Below are 22,303 nucleotides of genomic sequence, written 5' to 3' on the forward strand. Positions count from 1 at the left end.
TCTAAAAGTGGTCAGCAGAGCTTTCACCAACTCCTTTCTCCAATGTAGCTTTTAAAATCTTTGTAATTTATATTAAAAAATATCCTGTCCCTATGTGTAGCATAGTGTGCTAAACACTGTGGAAATGCAAACAAAACAACAAAAACCACTGAGGGGGTAATCCTTCAGTCTTGCTGAGGAAGCAGAAAACTTAACTATCAAACAAAGCAATAATAATACATAAGCAAATAGGAGGAATGTGGGAAGAGGGATATAGTTTGTCAGAAAAAGCTTCAGGGAAGAAGCAGCATTGAAGTTGAAAAAGCTTGAGTTTAATTTGGAATGGGAAAACCATTCCAGTCTCAGGTGAAGGGAGGCATCAGTATGTTAGGCATTAAGTCAATCAGTTGACCTGATAACATGGATGTGCAAGTAAACAAAACAAAGCACAAGGAAGTGATGTCTGCTTTTCATTCTGCACCCAGAAGACTTTGGTATTTTCTTCTTCCCAGACTCATAGAGAGTGAACTGTGACACTAAATTATTCTGTGGTTACAATTCACTGTAGTATGATGGTAACAGATAGTTTTCGAGAGTTTCTAAGAACATTCTCTTAAGTACTCTTTGTTAAATCTTGATGTGTATGGGAACAGACCACAGGAAAATACAGTGATCATGGATTCTGAAAGTTTTGTTGGCGGTGGCATGTAGAACCAGAGGAGGGAGAGAAGGAGGTTCTGTTTGTTCTTCTGAACTCACTGTGTCTTCTATTACATTACAGGAAACATGTGCTTAGCTTCACTTCATACTCTGAGTTTTTCATTTGTTTTCTTCCCTGATAAATCTTCACTCTGGCCAACCTGTCACACAGTCCTAAACTGAAATTCTTTGTCATTCAATCTATAACCCATACAGGGAGCCAGTTCTAAATCTTAATTATCATCTGGTAGAAAAAGTCTCTGCTAAGCCCTTGCCTTTGCTGATTCTTACTTTTATTTTTATTAGAGAAGTTGCAGGTTTACAGAAGAATCATGCATGAAATACAGGATTCCCACACACCACACCACCACTAACACCGTGCCTCAGTGTGGATCATTTGCCACAATTGATGATACACAGTTTTATTAATTAAAGTCCATGATTTAACTTAGGGATCATGGTATGTGTATTGTAGTTCAATGGATTTTGTTTTTATTCTTTTACCATATGCATAATCTAACATTTCCTCTTTTAATCACATTCAGATACATATTTCAGTGTTGTTAATTGCATCCACAATGTTGTGCTACAATTACCACTGCCCATTACCAAAACATTTCCATCACTCCAAACAGGATTTTAAACTGTACATTTTAAGCTTTGACTTCCTATTTCCTATCCCCACCCCATCCCCTGATAACCTATATTCTAGATTCTGACTCTAGGAGTTTGCTTATTCTAATTGTTTCAAATCAGTGAGAACATACAATACTTGCCTTTTGGTCTGGGTTGTTTCACTCAACATAATGTCTTCAACATTCGTCCATGTTGTTGCATGTATCAGGATTTCATTCTTTTTTATGGCCAAATAATATCCCATTGTATGTATATACCACATTTTATTTATCCATTCATTGGTTGGACACCTGGGTTGCTTCCATCTTTTGGCAACGATGAATACTACGACTATGAATATTGGTGGGCAATTATCTGTTCAAGTCCTTGCTTTCAGTTCTTTTGGGTATATACCTAGGAGTGGGATTGCCGGATCATATGATAGTTCTATACTTAGCTTACTGAGGAACTGCCAAACTGCCTTCCATAGTAGCTGCACCATTCTACATTCCTACCAGCAATGAATGAGTGTCCCTATTTCTCCACGTCTTCTCCAACACTTGTTATTTTCCTTTTTTTAATAGCAGCCATTCTAATGTGTGTGAAATGGTATCTTATTCTGGTTTGATTTGCATTTTCCTGATGGCTAATGATGTTGAGCATCTTTTCATGTGCTTTCTTGCCATTTGTATATCTTCTTTGGTGAGATGTCCATTCAAGTCTTTTGCCTGTTTTTTAATTGGGTTGTTTATCTTTTTGTTGTTAAGTTGAAGAATTTCTTTAAATATTCTGGATATACATCCTTTATCAGATATGTGGCTTCCAAATATTTTCTCCCATTGTGTAAGTTGTTGTTGTATGCTCATGATAAAGTCCTTTGAGGCACAACAGTTTTTAATGATGAGCCCCATTTATCTGCTTTTTTTCTTTTGTTGCTTATCTAAGAAACCATTGCCTAACACAAGGTGTTAAGATGCTTCCCTATGTATTCTTCTAGGAGTTTGCAAGTTCTACTCTTACATTAAGGTCTTTTTGAGTTGATTTTTGTGTATGGTATGGGGTAGGGGCCCTCCTTGTTTTCTTCTTTTGCAAATAGAGATCCAGTTTTCCCAGTACCATTTGTAGAAAAGACTGTTCTTTCCCATTTGAGTAGTCTTTGCCACCTTGTCAAAAAACAATAGGCCATAGATGTGAGGGATGATTTCTGTACCCTCAGTTTGATGCCAGTGGTCTGTAAGTCTGTCCTTTTTTCCAGTGACATGCTGTCTTCATTATTGTGGCTTTGTAATAAGTCTTAATTTGGGGAAGTGTAAGTCCTCCAACTTCTTTCTTTTTTTCAAGTTGTTTTTGGCTATTCGGGGTCCCCTGCCCTTCCATTTAAATTTGATAATTGACTTTTCTGTTTCTGCAAAGAAGGTTGTTGGAATTTTTATTGGAATTGCACTGCATCTATAAATTATTCTGGGTAGTATTGACAACTTAATGATGTTTAGTCTTCTAATTAATGAACACGGAATGTCCTTCCATTTATTTAGGTCTTCTTTGATTTCTTTTAGCAATTTTTTTGTAGTTTTCTTGGTTAATTTATTCTTAGATATTTTAGTATTTTAATTGCCATTGTGAATGGAATTTTTTTTTCTTGAATTCTTCTTCCAATTGTTTATTGCTTGTATAAGGAATCACTACTGATTTGGGGTGTTAATCCTCTACTCTGTCACTTTGCTAAATTCACTTATTAGCTCTAGGAGCTATTTTTGGATTTTTCAGGATTTTCTGTATATAAGATCATATCGTCTGCAAATAGGGAAAATTTTAATTCTTCCTTTCCAGTTTGGATGCCTCTTATTTCTTTTTCTCTCCTAATTGCTCTGGCAAGAACTTCCAGTACAATGTTGAATAATGGTGGTGACAGTGGGCATCCTTGTCTTGTTCCTGATCTTAGAGGGAAAGCCTTCAGTCTTTCACCATTCAGTAGGATGAGAGCTGAGGCCTTTTCATGTATGCCCTTTATCATGTTCTAAGTGTTTTCGTGAAGAAAGGGTGCTGTATTTTGTCAAATACCTTTTCTGCATCTATTGAGATGATCGTGTGGGTTTTTTCCTTCAATGTGTTAATGTGGTGCATTACATTAATTGATTTTCTTATGTTGAACCAACTTTGCATACCAGGGATAAATCTCACTTAATCATTGTGTATAATTCTTTTAATATGCTGTTGGATTCAGTTTGCTGGCATTTTGTTGAGGATTTTTACATCTATATTCATAAGAGATATTGGTCTGTAGTTTTCTTTTCTTGTAATATCTTTATCCTGCTTTGGTATGATGGTGATGTTTGCCTCATAGAATCAGTTAGTGAGTGTTCCCTGCTCTTCAATATTTTGGAAGAGTTTAAGCAGAATTGGAGTAACTGTTTTTGACTTAAAGTCTGTTTTATCCAGTATTAGTATAGCCACCCCAGCTCTCTTTTTATTCCTACTTGCATGGTATATTTTTTTCCACCCTTTCACTCTCAACCTACTTGTATCTTTGACTTTAAGGTGAGTCTCTTGCAGACAGCATATTGTTTGGTCATGTTTTTAAAACCATTCTGCAATCTCTGCCTTTTGACTGGAGAGTTTAATGCATTTAAAATTAATGTCACTACTGTTAAGACTGGACTTTCTCCTGCCATTTTGTGATTTAGCCTTTGTAAGTCTTATAACTTTGTGTCCTTCACTTCTGTTAAATTTTACTTTTATATTTATTTGTTTGTTGTGTTATACAATATGGAGTGCCTTCTCATTTCTATCTGGATTTATTTTTTTATCTGTTTTCCTTTTGGTTACCATGGAGTTAAAGTTTAAGATCCTAAACATATAACAATTACATTTGGTTTGATACCAACTTAACTTCAATAGCATGCAGATATACTTTTCCTATACCCCTCTGTCACCCCGACAATTTTTTGTACTTATTACCATTTATATCTTTGTACATTGTATGTCCAAAAAACCTAGATTTATCATTACTGTTAATGCATTTGCATTTTAGCACCTGTAGGAAGTAAGAAATGGAGTTACATGCCAAACAATGCAATACAATAATACTGGTATTTATAATTACCCAAATAGTTTACCTTTACCATGGGCCTTTATTTCTTTATGCTGCTTTTTACCACTGTATAGTGTCCTTTCCTTTCAGTCTGGAGAACTCCTTTCAGCATTGCTTGTAGGGCAGATCTAGTGGTGATGAAATCTCTCAGCTTTTATTTATCTGAGAATGTCTTAATTGCTCCCTCACTTTTGAAAGAGGGTCTCACCGGATATAAAATTATTGGCTAGCAGTTGTTTTCCTTCAGCACTTTAAGTATTTCAACCCACTGCCTGCTTGCCTCCATGGTTTCTGTTGAGAATTTGGCACTCATCAGATTTGGGACTCCCTTGTAGGTAACATGTTGCTTTTCTCTTGAAGCTATCAGAACTCTTTCCTTGTCCTTTGCATTTGATAGTGTAATCAATATATGGTGGGTGTATTTTCCTTCATGTTTAACCTCTTTGGTGTTCTCTGGGTTTGGATGTTCTTTTTCACATGTTTTGCTAAGTTTGGGAAGTTCTCTGTCAGTATTTCTTTGACAATTCTTTCTGCTCCTTTCTCTCTTTTTTCTCCTTCTGGGACTCCCATATGCATATAATGGTGTGCTTGCTGGTATCCCATAGCTGTCTTAGGCTATTTTCACTTTTCGTATTTCTTTTTTTCTTTCTGACTCTATTTCAAGTGTCTTGTCTTCAAGTTCACCGATTCTTTCTTCTACTAGCTCCAATTGGCTCTTGAAACCCTCTTGAGCATTTTTCATTTCAGTTATTGTGGTCTTCCACTCCTGTAGTTCTGTTTGGTTCCTTTGAAAAATTTCTATCTCTTTAGACACTCATATTGGTCATCCACTGTTTTCCTGATATCCTTTAGTTATTCATATGTACTTTTGTTCATATCCTTGAGCATTCTTAATATCATTTTTTTTTCAAGGATTTTCTTTGTATGTCCACATTTTCAACTTCTTCATTGGTATTTTCTGTATCCTTATCCTCTTCCTTAGGGTGGACCTTCATTTCCTGTTTCTTTGTCTTATACTCTGTTGTACAAAATACATTTTAATATTCTAAAATGTTAACTCTGGGATTTACTTTGGGTATCTGTTTCTTGGTTTTGTAACCCATTGGTTATAAGACAGAGATTTCCTTGAGCTACAGCCCTCCTATCAGGAAGGTTTGCCCAAGGTAAATGTAGTGTGCAAGGTTTTTGCTGTCTTTCTGGGCCTTTTACTTGTTAGTTGTTTTGGAGTTCCCCTGTTTACAGGAGTTTAGTTGTGCCCCTACTTCCCAAGAGACAGTCCTCCCTCTCCCAGGTATTTTAAACTGACAGGCCTTTACCCCAGACTATTTGCCTCTATAGTTTCTTACATTCCTTTCATTGTCTCACACTGCTTTTGCCTGGAGGACAAATTTTGGGAGGAGGGTCACCCCCAAGAGGACTTTCTGAAGTCAGTCTTTCCCAGCCAAAACAGGGCCAAGGACCCACCAAGGGGGGCACAGACTAGCTCAAAAGTGCCCTGGGAGGGGATCAGGAAGGGCACCAAAATCTCTAATGACTTTGCAAAGCTGAGCTTTCCTGAACTGCCGAGAGAAAATGCACCCTTTCAGCTAACTGCCCCCCGCAGCCCCAAGGAAATGCTGTGCCTTTAAATTTCCACCACCTCCACCCCTGTCCAGGGAGGGTCGAAACAACAGCTGCCACTGCTTTTGTCAGAGGTGGGTTGAAACAGTAGCTGCCATCAGAGCTGGGACCCAGTGATCCAAATTTGCTATTCAAAAGTCATGATCAGCTATCGGCTATGCCCACCTCTGTTCCTGGGGAAGAAGATTTTTACATCCTTTTTTGTCACCAGCTAGCTAGCCTGGGACTGACCCCACAGCAGCCTGCTGTGTGGGTGGGTGTTGGGCACCAGTAGCTGCTGCACACAGAGCGCTATCACAGGTCTTCACCAAAGTTTGTCAGCCTCTTCCTCCTACTCTTCCCTGGATGCTGTACAGTATTCTTTGGCCTCTGGGGTTTCAAAATAGTTGTTTTAGTCAGTTCCTGCCTGTTTAATAGTTGTTTTGAAGGAAGAACTGAGTCCACTATCTTCTCTGGAAGTCTCCTGGGCATGGTTGGTTTTTACATTTTTATACCTCAATTTTGTTTTTGTTCCCCATTCATATCATCTGAATTTAAATTCCAATACACAGATACATTTGAGAAAATTTATCAGCTGATCATGATCAGCTGCTAAATTTCTATTGGCCTTCCTTTTATTTGTCAAGATCACAGAAATAGTGGATAGAATATTCATGGAAGAAGTAGGAATCTTGAAGTTCTCAGGTGCAAAGGCCAGAAATATCTATGGTTAAATCCTCTCATCAGTTATGGGACATTGGGCAAGTTATTTAACCTTTCTTAGTCTGTTTCATCAGCTTTAAAATGGAGATTATTTGAGAACCTACCTCACAGGAATGTGTGAAGGGTAATTGAAATCATCCTTTCATTTAAACAACCTTTTATCACATACCTATGTGTGCCAGTTGCTGTTCTGGGCTTTGGAGCTCCAGATAAAAAGAAAAACAGACAAAGCTCCTTGCTCTGCCCTTACAGTGCTTATGTTTCCATGCTAATGATGGAAACAGATAATAAACAAAATAAATAAATTATATAGTTAGCTGGTGACAACTTTTATGGAGAAAAATAAAGAAAGGGAGAGAAGAAGAATGTTGGGGTGTTGCTAAGGAGAGTGCTTGGTATAGTAGAATTCCATAAATGCTTTCATTGTTATTATCATTATTGTTTCCCTTATTATTACTACAAATTCCAATTTCTTTCCCCATCTCCCGCATTTGAGCCAGTTCTAATTTTCACAGCTGTTGCAGCATAGATTACAAAGCTCTGAGGCCTGCAATGAAATTGGTCAAGTCCTACCAGCCATCGCAATCATTTGTAAACCAGAACCAGTTTGGCCTGGTTCCTTTCCCTTTAAATTAAATCTATTTAAATAAAGAAATTTTGAGCTCTTCTTCCTACCTTCTAAGAATTTTAGTTTGAACCATATAAAATTGCTCATATTCTATCATTTTTGACCAACAAATAAGGCAATTTCTGTGGTTCAGCCTCACTCAACTGAAGCATTTCTTCACCAGTATTACAAGTAAAAGATTTCTACTGATTAGCTCTCCTCTCCCAGGGACAGTTCCCACAAAGCCATATGTGTCGCATCTTCCTGTGCACCAGTACACCCCTGTGTGTGCACATAGACACACCCTCTGCTCAACTCTGATCACTCTCTTCATTTTTCATCCCCACCCCCAACAAAGTTGACAATACCTATTAAATAATACTATTCTTTCTATATTGATATTGGGTTCTGAAATTATCTTCCTATGATCTGCTGTGTTCATATTCTAATGCTTCCTCTCCTTCTCCCCACCAGTCGCATTCCGAATCCTAAGACCTTCTACAACCTGGTTGAAAACTCTTCCGTCAAGCATCCCTTACAGGGTTTGGATCGAAGCAGGGACTCACTATTCTGTAGATTTACTGACAATCTTTTCCGGATTTCCAGTATATTTTCATCTATGTTAAACAACTTGATCTAAGACAGGATATGATGGAGACGTGTGTTTGAGAGAGGCCTATTTCACTTCCACACCCCTCAAAAGGGCATAACTGAGATACCCCCACCTACACAGAAGAGAGTTTTGGCTGATTTGTTACAGGCATTACATTAAGCACAACTCGTGTTTTGAAGCAAATGGGGCTATCAGACTGAATTAATAGTTTTCCTCTTAGAATTGTTCCTGCTCCAGCTCCTAAAAAAAGATTTAAGAAAGGATTATTTGATTGACTTGTCCCATTGTAAAGTATGCACCTGCTGTGAAATGAAGCCACCAAGAAAAAAAAAAGTTGAATAATTTAACTTTTTTATTTGTAAAGATAATCAGGGTTTTTCTGATTACATCTTAACTTCATAAATGTTAAATAACCTATCAGCATCTAGTTGTTGTAAATTATGAAAAGGAGCATTGCAAGGAATATTAACCAACGAAACCCTTGTTCTTTAGTGAACAAGAAAATGTGTTATGGCAGCTTGTCATTGTGCGACTGGTAACTTTGACACCAAATAACAAAACTGCCATTTGCACTTAGGGTAAATTGGTTCACTTGAGCTTCCACTGCTCCTCTTGCTCCGACATAAATTTATGAACTCAGGAACTAACCAAGCCACATGGCTTCCCAGCTGACTCTAACAAATATTCCCATTTCATTTCATTTAGTCATCAGAATACCAGGGGGCTGGGTAGTTTCAGACTCACTGCAGACGGTGTAGGGTTTGCAAGAACACAGGAGACTTTCATGTCACAGTCCTGTAAATTGTGACAGTGGGTGGGGTCCTCTTTCCGAAATGCATGTCAGTGTTTGACATGTTCACAGCAAAAAGGAGCATTTTCTGTTTTGGCACCTCATAGGTATATGTAAAGGACATTCCTCCCTATTAACCAAGACATGAAAAATACATTTTCCAGGCTCGTGGTCCTGCCATGTTTAAACCTAGATAAAGATTGTGTCTGTATTTGTAATGTGGTGGAAACACAATTTTGTTTTCTGACCCTCTGGGAATTCTGTCCCTTTCAACAGAGAAGTTTCCTTTTAAAGGATGTGAGGCCTGAAAGTACACCAGTAGGTTACAGACTGAAGACACATAGTAAAGAGTAATCTCAGACTAATTGGAAGAAAGTCCACTCTGAATTACTGCTGAGAATGAATAGTAGAATATCTTCATAGGAATACAAATTGATCATATATCCTTGTATACATACAAAAGAAAGCTTGATAACAAAATACTGATATACAATTACCTGAATAAATATAACATTTATTTGTATTAGAATAGCAACTTTATATGAAAGATGGACTCTTTTTTTAAATGAAAAAGAGTGTTTGAGGGCACATGAAAATGTCGTAGCTGGTTTTTTTAAATCTCATTTTGTTCCATTTTATTTTGTTTTGTAAGTGTGTCTATCATTTCTGAAACACTTTCTGTGTTGCAGAAATGTACTTAAGTGCCTTAAATACATTTTTCTAATTTAGTAATCACAACTCTATGAAGTGGCTATTCTTATCATTTTACAGATGAAGAGACTGATATTCATAGACGTTAGGTAATTTGCCAGTGGTCACTCAGGAAATAAGGGTAGAGGACGGATTTGGTCTGTCTGATTCCACTCTGTGGTTTGCTTAGTTCAACATGAATGATGGCATATTGTTCATAAATGTATGTTTGTCAAGTTTTTCTCTCAGATCGACCCTGGGAGGAGAAAACACAGAATGAGCATGTAATCCCAGGAGGGCTAGGAACACAGACTGAGGCAATCACCATAAGCTTGAAATTTCTTTAAGATCGTTCATTTTATCTTAAAAACTCATGCAAATTTGTTATTCTATTTCAATGTATTTGTATTCATCTAAAATATAATGTATTAAATAATTTATCATTCGAGGGGAACATTTCCTAACAGTCTTATTGGCTGCAGAATGATACACTTATATATTTCAGGATGAAGAAAGCTGACCCCGATAACAGGTTCAATGTCCAGGCAATTTTTCTCTCTACATTTTGTCATACATATAGGGGTATAAGTAGCAACCTTGTTTTTCACTGCTTTACAGATTATACCAGGGTAACAATAAGAAGAAATGCCCAAAATGTGAGGTGGCATGCTGTAACATTCCAGGATGTTCTTGATGGACTTTCCAACAAGCTTATTTTCCTGATGGAAGATCAAATTGCAAACTGAGGGGGTCCCTCATCCACTCTTCAATTGCTTTTTACTGCCTCAAGAAACACTCTCCAAAGAACTTTTTTGTTGGGGTGTGGGAGGACAGATTTTATTGCTCTTTAGTTTCCTCTGATACTTAGATTTTCTTCACCCATGAATGCACTGAGATTTTCAAATAATCCCTATATTCAACACTCTTCATCGAACTCTCAAACTTCATTTTAATTGTAGCAATTTTTGTTGGGAGCAGTAAAAACATTCTCAATTCAGTCTTACATTTAAGAATTAGGCTTGAATAATATCTTCTGCGTAAGTCCACTATGGGTGCTCATTATACCATAAAAAAAAGAAAAATGAATTGATTTGTCATATTTATATATTCAATCTTTGTTGTGAAGTCTTTTTTTTTTTTTCTTTCTTCATGGAGAAAAAACAATCTAGACCTATGTATTATCTAAGACTGAGCGGAAATGTCATAGGACCAACCAACTTTACATCCAGTGTCTGGAGATGAGTGTGCATGTTGAATTCATTTTAAAGTGAGAGATCAAATTGAGTTGTGTTTTGATTACATCATGAATAGTACTTGTTCAAAACACTGGTTATGTCAGCATAAATTTTTTCTGCTGTTACACAGTTGGTTCACTGTTAGGTGACCATAGAATTAAAACAACTGGCTACTGAAAGTTCTAATCACACACTACCCATGAAACTTCCTAGTCTAAAGCTTTTAAGAAGAAAATCCCATACCCAATTTTGATAAACAAGTAAAATTGGTGTTCTACTAGTTTCCCTTGCTCAGAGAGGAGAATCATGTTTTGCAAGTCAAACTGATGTACTAGGTACCATGTTTGTCCTTGTCTCTGAATGTAGTTTGACATGAGTCCACAAATGCTTAGGGTGTGCATATCTCAGTTTGGGAAGCCTGGTTTTTGAAATTTCAGATATCTGCCTATATAATTTGTTCCAAAAGTGATGATTCTGACAACTCTTTCACTTTTTCCCCTGCTTCTAATCAGTCTCTCAAAACTAACCTTTCATTTTTTCCCCAAGTGTCCTAATCCAAGACTCCATTACCAAAAGAGAGCATAAATATAAAAGGATGAACTTTGGTTTCAGATGGGTCTGAGTTCAAGTCCTGTTTACCCCCGATTAATCAATGGTAATCTGGAATAAATTACTTTTGTGAGCCTTAGTTTTCCTCAACTTAAAAAAAATATTAATAATATTTACTTACAGTACTGACATGAGGTTTAATCATTCATTCAATCAGCCAACATTTACTGAGCTTCTACTTTGTGCTGAAAGCTAGGCACTAGAACTACGGCACAGAATAAAACAAAGTCCCTGCCTTTTTGAAGCTGACATTCTAATGGTAGTAATTGAGATAATGCATGCTGCCTGACATAAACTGGAAGGCAATGAAATGACTGCTCTTGTTTGTGTTACTTCTGCAACCATTGTAATGACTTTCAAACTGGTCCCCCTACTTATTGTCTCTCAATTTTCAACCCATCACTTTTCTGCCACCTAGGTAATCCTCCTGAAGTATAGGTTGGATTATGTTAACACCTTCAAAGCCTCCTTATTGCTGATTGTATATAAAGCCCAAATTTTTTGAAGAAGGAATTGAGAAAATTTAGTGCTCAATTGAGTTTGAGAGTAAAGAAAGACTCTAAGGACTCCAGCTTAGGAAAATGGGAAGATGGTATTATCACAAACTGAAAGAGGATACTCAAAAAAGAGAGCAGGTTTGGGAGTGGAAAATAGAGCTAATTCTGTTTTGAACCTATTTAGACATTGAGGTGTCCGCGGAATATCCCTGTAGAAATATCCAGTCTGCTGTTGAAAATACAAGTCTGGAATGCAGGAAAAATACAAAGCTGGAGATAATAGTAGTCATTTAAGTGACTGGGACAAATGTAACAGTTTAGGATGCTCCAAATTTAAAATAAAAATTCTCAACCTGTGCTGTCAACTTTGCACAATCTAGTACCTTTCCAAAGGAAACAATTGATCAGCCTTCAAACTATGATCAGTATCTCCTTCAAAGACTCTGTTGTCATCCATCCCCCACAAAATCCTGGGCTTATTTGGTTTGCACTAGCTCTTCTGCTCCTACCATTGGGATTACATCTATAAAAAGCAAAGCCATATTTCATTCTTTAGGCATTATCTCTCATGGATCATTGAATCCTGCACTGTCTTCTCGGTATTGTTGTCTGGAGATTTCATTGTTCCTACAGGAAAGACAAACTTATTTAAGTAATACAAAGGTACCAAAGTAAGTATTTAAATCCACAAGTGTTATAAGCTACCAGATCAATAAGAAAATTCAGTGGGAAACTCCATTAAATTCTTCATTCAAAGCTCGTTTCCTCCCCTAGAAAAAGTATCCATGTTGTTCATGACCAAATAAAACAGGCATTTAGTTAGATGCACAGATTGTGAAAAGGCTAAAAGGACAAGACCTTCTTTCTTTGAAAGCAATGGTGGAAAATGGCAGATTCTAGACCATAAGTCTCATTGAGAGAGTGGACTGCCCTGACTCAATAATTAATGCACTGGGAATTCTCTAGGTAAACTATGATTTGGATATTTTATGGGCTATTATGTCAAGGATCTGTGTCCAACAGGATGCATAAACAATCCTCTACAGAAAAATTGTTGTCATAAGTGAAACTGGGTAGTTTTTTGTTTTTTTTTTTACATCCTTTAAGAGTAAGTAAGCCTAGAAAAAATATATGACACCATTTCTAATTGACTTGTATTTTTTTTTAAAAAAAAAAGAATTTTAAAGATATATTATTCTTAAAGGACAAGAATTTCTTGACATATATGTATACACATATATATGCATATATATATATATATATATATATATATATATATATATATATATATATATATATATATTTTATTCTCTCTCTCTCTCTCTCTTTAAAGGCATCCTCAACCCCAAAATGCCAGTGGAGTACAATGTCTTACTCAATACTGGAAGTGTAGCCCCTCTGACTTTCCCCATTGGTCATCATCATTCCATCCTGTTGAAAAATTTGACTCCATTCACACAGTATGAAATAAGGATACAAGCTTGTCAAAATGGTGAGTCTTTCAGACATTTGGCCTGGACTGAAAAAGTGTTTCATAAGAAAGAAAATTTCATTAAAAAGGAATAGATTCTCAATTCAAATAAAAAGACTAACATTTCATTTCTTATTTGTAGTGGACTGTTTACTCAGAAAAATCAGAGCCTGGCTTTGAGTGAAGCATTATGCATTTCTGCACATTAGATCATGAATATTTAAACATATTAAAATGTTGGTTTTGCAAAGTCTTGTTTTATAAGGCACTTTAAAAGAAAAACATCTAGCTCACATAAAGGAGTCATTGGTAATGTAAAATAAAATGGGTTTTACAAAAATTGCATAGAAAATGTATTCACCTTAGTTTTATTTAAATTTTATTCAAGAAGGGGAAAGAGGAGTTATTTAGAAGTTATATATATGTAACTCATATATTTTACAATGTTTGCTTGAACCCTATCTCTTGTACATAAACTGTCACCTTGAGTTTGAAGGCTTAGACTAGTGGTCAGTAAAATCATCTTCAGTCTGTTTTAAGACAGAGCCTCCCTCATCTTCTTCACACACACACTGCCATGGATAATTGGTTAAATGTAAACTGAGAATTAGGAAGGGAGAGCTGAAAATCAAGAAGCTACATGTTAATTATTTTATTTATTCCCATTTCACATTAAATTCATATGTAGATAGATTGATAGATATGGATTATATTGTGTAATATATGCATATACATGATATACAATATTGAACACTCGATTGCTAACACAAGAAAAGATATAACTCATATCAGCGTACAAAACATGTTGCTTCATCTTAAACTAAGAAAAATTTACCAATTCTTATACTCAACATGTAGCTGGAGCTCCTGTCTTACCATGTCCTTAGGAACTTCTGTCTCCAAATGAATCTTACTTTCCATTGAGGGCCTAATATTTCAGGGGTCTCCAACTTTCCTGTGCTTCATCTCAAAAATTGTGTCAGTTTTCCCTGATCCAACCTTCAGCTGATAAACATGTCAAAACTTTAAATTAATGTTTTCTTGATTTAAATGTAAAGTCAACTTCTGTATCTCCACATCCCTGAAACAATATTCTTTGCATTGATGGTTTAATTTCTGTGTGTTTGGAGAATGGGTGTTTTTTTTTTTTAAATACTGGTAAAAATAAGATTTTATTAAGAGCTTACATGATTTGTGGGTCACACACTCTTGCAAAATTCAAGCACATTATCACTTTCTAGCTAGAATGACTGCAGTAAAGGAGAAATCGCAGTTCAGGCATATGCTTTATTGTCAATGCCTGTGTAAATACATGGTTAATTAATGGATTTTAGAAAAATGATTCCCCATTTAATTGTTCATATCCTATAAAGACTTATAGTACTAGTCCCGAATATAGATACAGATACAGATAAAAGTGCAGATTAATTGATTTTCATTATATCTTTAGCCCCTCTTTTCCCTGCTTTGCAAATTACTAAAATTCTTGATTTTTTTCAAGGAGGTTGTGGAGTTAGCAGGAGGATGTTTGTTAAAACGTCTGAAGATGTCCCAAAGGATCTTAATTCCCCTGTTCTTAAGGCACTGGGGTCAGCTTGCATAGAGGTTAAATGGACGCCACCTAAAAATCCAAATGGAGTCATCATCAACTACTTTGTCCACAGGTAAGATTGACTATTATTTTAGTTATTTTTAAATGTGTAATATTCCAGGATGGTAGAATCACTCACATTTTCTATTTCCATGAGAAGTTGAATAAACTTCTTATCCTCAAAAGACATTGCTTTTCATATGAAGAAATTGTGACTCAATTCTATAGTTGCCTGTCTGAGTCTCCACTCAGCTCGCTGGCTGGTGTTAATGCAGTTTGTTTACACCATCATGTGCATAATTTATTAAGTTTATCCACCAAAAATGAAGAAAGAAGGGAAAAGAGAGAAGGGAAGGGGGTGGGGGAGGAAGGGAGAAAGCAGGAGAGAGGAAGAGAGAGAGAGAAGGAAGGAGTGAGTAAAACACAGAGTCAAGGAGGAAAGAGCCTGTCAGTCGAGAGCTTGCTAAAACAGAACACACCAGCAGTTATAAAAGATTTGCAGATTGAAAACCTCATTCCAAAAGCACTGTGTTCACATTAGACACAGAGCACAACACATTTTTTCTCAGATTCCCATCCTCCACGTCAACACCTTTTGTTAGTCTCTCCTGAGCAGCCTTACGCCTTCCTTTGTTTGGTCCTACTCCCTGGACGTTCAGTGAAAGTTAGTTTAGGCTCTTCTTGTAACTTTAGATATTGAAACTCTTTGATTCAGATCAGTCTTCAGTGATGAGTTAAGAGTTTGCAGGGAAAGTATGAGAGGAGGAAGCATCATTGCATTTCTGTTTATGTAAATGACATTACCAAATGTGAGCAAGCCAAATTTCTTCTTAGCAAATACTAATTTGAAGAATAATATTTCTGATTCAAATACATATGAACACGTAAAAATGGCTAATGTGAATTTACATTTTACGCTAAGCACATTAATGCAGGCTCTAAAATACCGATCCCCTTGAAATAGTTTTCTTTCATCTACTTAATGCTAATTGTATGAGAAAGCACATCAAATTCCTATTCTGGATAAAGGGAACTAAAGTATCTGTTATAGGCCAGGATGTGGCTTCAGTCTGTTGGTTTTGTAAATAAAGCTTATGATCACAGTGACTATTCCCTGGCAGCTATAGAGAGGAAAGCAGGAAATATAATGCAGAAAGCCCGCTTCAATGAAAAATACTGTAAATTGAATTTGACAGCATTTGATGGCATTTGATTATTCTAGTCACAGCCAAACAATGATATAAAGAGTAATATGAAACAGAATGTGTTACTGCCTAGCAGACTCAAAAGCAATAAACCTTCCTCCAATGTGACACAATCACTTCACAATCATAATTGTAGCCTGTTTGATACCTCTGAGTACAGCAGAAGGGCACTGACTGACATAGATACATTTTGTTTTTTATTTAAAGTGAAATGAAAATGGCGCACTGGGGCTCCAGATACAATCGTTATATTCACCTACATAGGCATGAATCACTTGGCAGTTATTTCAGCTGAAGTTTAAATGTGCTTAGACAACAACAATATCAAATTTTTCTTAGATAGCTGCAAAAAAAAAATCAGAAATTTGTAAGGACAGAAATAGAATGTAGACACATAGTTCTTTTTCATTCTGGGACTACATAGAGCCCCTTATATAGTTATAGTCACAAGACTGCAGTATTTCTGAGGAGGTTATGGCATGTAATTTCTGCTTCATCATTTGCCTCCTCTTTCTTCTATCACCACCAAAGGAAATACATTTAGCTCACACCAGTGTGGTTTGGTGATTGGCCTATGAAGATATTTTTATTAAACTGTAGAAAGCCTACTTGCCAATCTCATTTGGAAAATGCTTGTCACTCTGCTCTTACCAATCCCTCAAATAATTTCCCTTTGGTAATTCTCTTCTATTGTTTAAATATTGACCTTGGTTATCATCCTATTAAAAAGTGTCTTCCCTAATAAAGAAATAAGATGTTTATGACTTTTAAAAGTCTAATAAGGACAAGACTATAAATATGGTTGCTTCTGTTTAGTTTACCTACTCATTTGCTATTTTATTAAGGCTATTTTATTGACTACAAGTGAGTCACAAAAGAGAAGATTTCCTACAAAGTTTTAAAAGAATAGTAAATTAAGTTTACAAAGATGCCAGAGACAACATTAATGTTAGTTGTTTTGCGACCTGTTTATTGACACGGTACAGACAAGACCATACTGGGCTTTTGCTTTCTCCTCATAGTCAATTTGATTTGTATAATACTTTTCACATTCCCTTTGTATCTTATATCTGTAACTTTGTAATGGCAGAGTCTCATCATTTCCAGCTAAAAGACCCATCAAACACTTTTTCTGAGGACTTGACAAAACACCTAATAAAATGGTCTCCACCCACTAGGAGGTAGCATTTTGAGACAAAATTGCAAGGGGTTTATTATTTTCATAAGCTGTCTCTTTACATAAATGAAAAGATTTGATCAACTTACAGTAAAAGACAAAAATATGCCCCAAACACTCTCTGAACACCTTAAAAATAGAATCATATAATAACCTTTCCTTCTCAATGCTCAGTAGGGTTTTGAAGGGTAGAATCTGAGGTAGTTTTGGAGGGTGAATTATGTGGAAGATTATTCCAAGCAGGGAACTGCAAATGATAATTTTCTAGAATGGATAATTAAACTAATTGAGTAAATTAAGAAAAGGGAGGCTTTGAATCAATGTCAAAAAAGGAATTTTGATCGAATACAAATTTGTGTTGTGTGGAAAGATAGATATAGATATGGATATAGATACACACACATATATATGTACAAACCTACTAAGGGAGATACAAAGATCTGTAAGACTTCAGCCCTAGTCCCAATGATCTTTATTATGGTAGGAGATATAAGACAAGCTAAAAAAATGCAACATAATGTAAGAAATAAGAAATATCTACCAGAATAGGCCTGGAGTATCCATAGAAAGCTCTGAAGTTGATAGCATTTGGACTAGGTCTTATGGAATAAAAATTTCATGGCAACTTAAATGGTTAAAAAAAATACACTTAGAAAAAAGTTTTAACAGTTCTTATACATGGCATACATCAATAAAATTAACCACTGTTAATTTTAATATACATTAGCATGGATATTTTTTCTATATATTTTTTCTTTACATAAAATAAGTCACATTGTCCTGTAATTTTTATACTGTTCTGCAATTTGGGGGGGACATTTGTTAATTTCTTTTCATGGCTCAATTCTTTTGATGACTCAAAAATATTGTATTACATGGATGTATATCATATTTTATTACCCAGTCTCTTGCTGATGGCCAAATTGGTTATCTCCAATTTTGCATCACTACAGCAATTCTCCAATAAACGTCTTCACAATGAGTAAATGAAAGATGAATCTTAGAAGTAGAATTTCTGAGCCCAAGTTTCATGCATTTTGAATTTTTAGAGATTGCTAAACTGTCTTCCAAAAGTGATGTATAAGAATTCTGGATTCTGAAAACTCCTGCCAATATCACATCTTATTCTCCGTATTTCCAATCTTTGCAAATTCATTATGACATCTTATTGTTTTAATTAAAATTGTGGTCATTATAAGTTAAGTTGATTTTATTAAATACTTATTTACTATTTGTATGTGTGTATATATGTATGTGTGTTTGTGTGTATGTATATGTGTACATACATATAAATAAATATAAATATATATACCCATAGATCATTTTCTTTTGGATTTTTTTTTCACGGTTTCACTTTTGTTTTATTAATAACACATAGAACATATTAGAAGAATTTTTTTCTCATATAAAATATGTAACCCCCAAACCTTTTACCCAAATTTATGCTTTTTTCTCTTTGTTCACAGCCTATAGCTGTTTATTAATTCAGTTCTATTGAGATATATTCACATACTATACAATCATCCACAGTGCACAGTTGTTCACATTACCATCATATAGTTGTGCATTCATCACTACAGTCAACTCCCAAACATCCTCATTGCTCCAAAAAAAGAAAAAAACAAGAATAAAAACAAAAGTATAAAAGAACACCCAAAACATTCCACGTCTCCATTCCACCCCATTTTTCATTTAATTTTTGTCCCCATTTCTCCACTCATCTCTCCACACACTGGACAAAGGGAGTGTGAGCCACAAATCCTTCGCAATCACAAAGCCACACCATGTAAGCTACACAACCCATACAATTGTCTTCAAGAATCAAGGTCACTGGGCTGCAGTTAGACAGTTTCAGGTATTTCCCTCCAGCCGTTCCAACACACCAAAGACTAAAAAGGGACATCTATATAGTGCCTAAGAACACCCTCCATAGTGACCCATGACTCTACCTAAAGTCCCTCAGCCACCAAAACCCTACTTTGCCCCACTTTGCTTACCACTTTGGTTGAGAAAATGCTCTCAATCCCACAATTCCAGGTCCAGGCCCATTCCCAGGAGCCATGTCTCACACTGCCTGGGAGATTCACACCTCCAGGAGCCATAGTGGGGAGGGCAGCAGGCCTACCTGCCAAGTGGGCCCAGAGAGAGAGAGAGGCCACATCTGAGCAAAAAAAGAGGCTCTCCGAGGGAGACCCCTAGGCACAACCGTAAGCAGCCCCAGGCTCTCCCTTTTAGTAACAAGCCTCACAAGGGCAAGCCACAAGATTGAGGGCTCAGCCCACTAAACTGACAGTCCCCTGCCTGCAAGAACATCAGTAATAACCCAGGCAGGGAAGTTTAACATTTCTGCACTTTTTCCCAGTTCCTTGGTGGGGGGGGGGGGGAGCCTGCAAATACATTTTTATTCTCTGTCCAAATTAACCTGGGATGTATTGGGATTTCACACTAACCTGTACAAACCTACCAGATCTCACCCCCTATTCAAAGTTCCATGTAATTATGGTGTTTGAACAAACTGACCATCCAAGTCAAACCATTTAGTGTGCCACAGAAAATACAGATCCCACACCAAACAAACATCTCCTTTGGTCTCACACAGAAGCCGAAGTTCTATAACACAGTCAGTATCATCCATCCTTTACCCTTCAGCCTGATCTGCCTCAGTCCCAACCAGATCCTCTTCATTCATATCTCTAATTGAAGTCTGAACCCTCCTTCAGCTTTTTTTTAAACAGTATTGAGGTAATACCAACACTCATAGCTGCCAAACTCTAGCTCCGAGTCCCAGGCACCACACAGAGAACTATAGTTCCAGAGACCGACCAGGCTATAAACAAAGTGCTCAGCATCTCAGAACCTAGAGACAATCATCACAACTCAGGAATAGATGTGACTGCCATAAGAGTTCACAACCTAGGGACTTTACAATAAGCCTTCCCCTGATAACCTGTGCTCCAAGATTCAATTCTCAGAGTTTACACACCATAGTTAGCCCATATTAGTGAGGCATTATAGTGTTTGTCTTTTTGCCTCTGGCATACCTCACTCAAAATTCTGTCCTCAAGATCCATCCACCCAGCTGCATGTCTCACTTCATTCCTTCTTGCAGCTGCCCAATATTCTCTTGTAAGCATACACCACAGTTCACCATTCCATTCACCAGTTGATGCACCCCTAGGCCACCTCTGTCCATTGCAAATCATGAATACTGCCACCATAAACACCAGTGTCCAAATGTCCATTTGTGTCCCCATTCTCAGATCCTCCAAGCATGCACCCAATAAGAAGTTGGAGGACCTTATGGCACCCACACACCTAGCCTCCTGTGGAACCACCACACTGTACCCCAGATAGGCTACACCATTCTACTTCCCCACCAGCAGTGAACAGGCACATCCCTCTCTCCACGTTCTCTCCAGCACCTGCACCCCACTGCTTATCCTTTTTCCCTGCAATTTTATAGAGATATATTCACATACCATACAATCATCCACAGTGTATAATCAGTTGTTCACAGTATCATCATATAGTTATGCACTCATCACCACAATCAGCACTTGAACATAATCATTACTTATATATATATATAACATATATATATATCAAAAAATAAAAAATTGAAAAAATTGAAAAAACATTTAAAAGATAAAAGAAAAAATAAAAATACAATATAATAATAAGGTCAGACAACACCATCACACCAAGAATCCCACATCCCTCCCCCACAAACCCTCTCATAGACACTCAGCTCTGGCACATTGCCCTTGTCACATTTAACGGAAGCATATTACAATGCCACTGTCAACCACAGACTCCAGTTTACATTGATTATATTCTTCCCCAATACTATCCCTTTTTCAACAAATCTTGCAAGTTTGACATTCATTTGTTCTCCTACATGTAAAAACATTTCTATACTTGTACAATTAGTCACCATCATTGACCATTCTAGGTTTCAACAAGTCACACAGTCCCAGTCCCCATTATCCATCTTTCCTTCTGGTGTCAGACATACCCCAGCCTTCCTCCCTCAACTCCACTCACAGACATGTTGGATTATTTCTTGTTAATTTGCCTGTGCTCTTTGTATATTAAGGAAATTCTCCCTTTAGTGATCATATTAAAAGTAATGCACCATTTATTTCTTCCAGCACTTTCATGGTTTTGCTCTTTATTTCTAAATGTAGAATTTATTTTGATATGAGGAATGAGATTTTTAAAAAGTCCAGGTTTTCATTTTTTAAAAATACCTGCTGCTTCAACACCATTTCATAATTCACTGATTTGAAATTCCACCTATACAAAATCCTTATGTGCTGTATCATCTATTTTGGGAATTTGTTTTATATTTCATTTGTGGTGAATAGGATTTAACAAACAGGTGGAGCCGATGGGGAAAACATCACAGGTGAATAAAATTAATAGGATAAGCAAAATCCTGGACATTGAAGTCATGGGGTTCAAATAGTAGGTTTTAATGAAGCCTTTACTATCTGTAGGGGGAATTTAGAGGTTAAGCTTGGGGGTAGATTTTGGATGACTTTAAATACCAAGCTAAGGAGTTTAGATTTTTAATAAGGAGGCAATGTGAAGTGTTGAGGGTTTAGGGGCAATGTATAAAAGCAATGTGATGTAGTAGAAAGATCATGATATTTGTAGTGAGAAGACATGGATTCCAGGTCTTGACTCTGCCACTTATTAGTTTTGTGACCTGGGGCAAGTTACCTATATTCCCTAAGCTTTAATTTTTATGTAAAGTTATATTAATAATCATAGAAGATGATTAGCCTCCCAGAATTTTATAAGAATGAAATGAAATAGCATATGTAAAAGTACTGTGTTAAACCTAAATCATGATACAAGTAGGCAGTTATCCTAGCCATGCTGTCTAAAGCTGTGCTTTAGGAAGACACATCTGGCAGTTGTATGGGTTAAGTAAAGAGATTCTTGATAATAAAAGAAGCAGTTAACAGAACAATATGTCTATTTTGATTGTTTTTCTTTAAATATAGAGTTTTTATTTTTTACACTTATATATACATGAAAAAAATGTCTGGAATATTAAACCCCCCAAAAATATTGAGTTCTTATTTTCAAGTGATAGGTTATGGA

At 36.4% G+C, this 22,303-nt stretch overlaps 1 protein-coding gene across 1 annotated transcript in view; it reads left to right on the plus strand.

Annotated features, from left to right (window-relative positions):
- The window catches only part of USH2A (usherin), an 891,077-nt gene that overhangs the window by 771,556 nt on the left and 97,218 nt on the right, over nucleotides 1–22,303 (plus strand). The window contains 2 exon segments of the mRNA XM_037823757.1: nucleotides 13,081–13,239; nucleotides 14,720–14,882. Of these exon segments, the coding sequence (XP_037679685.1) occupies nucleotides 13,081–13,239; nucleotides 14,720–14,882 (322 nt within the window).

The sequence above is a fragment of the Choloepus didactylus genome, chromosome 2, assembly GCF_015220235.1.
Source record: "Choloepus didactylus isolate mChoDid1 chromosome 2, mChoDid1.pri, whole genome shotgun sequence".
NCBI classification, from domain to species: Eukaryota; Metazoa; Chordata; class Mammalia; order Pilosa; family Megalonychidae; genus Choloepus; species Choloepus didactylus.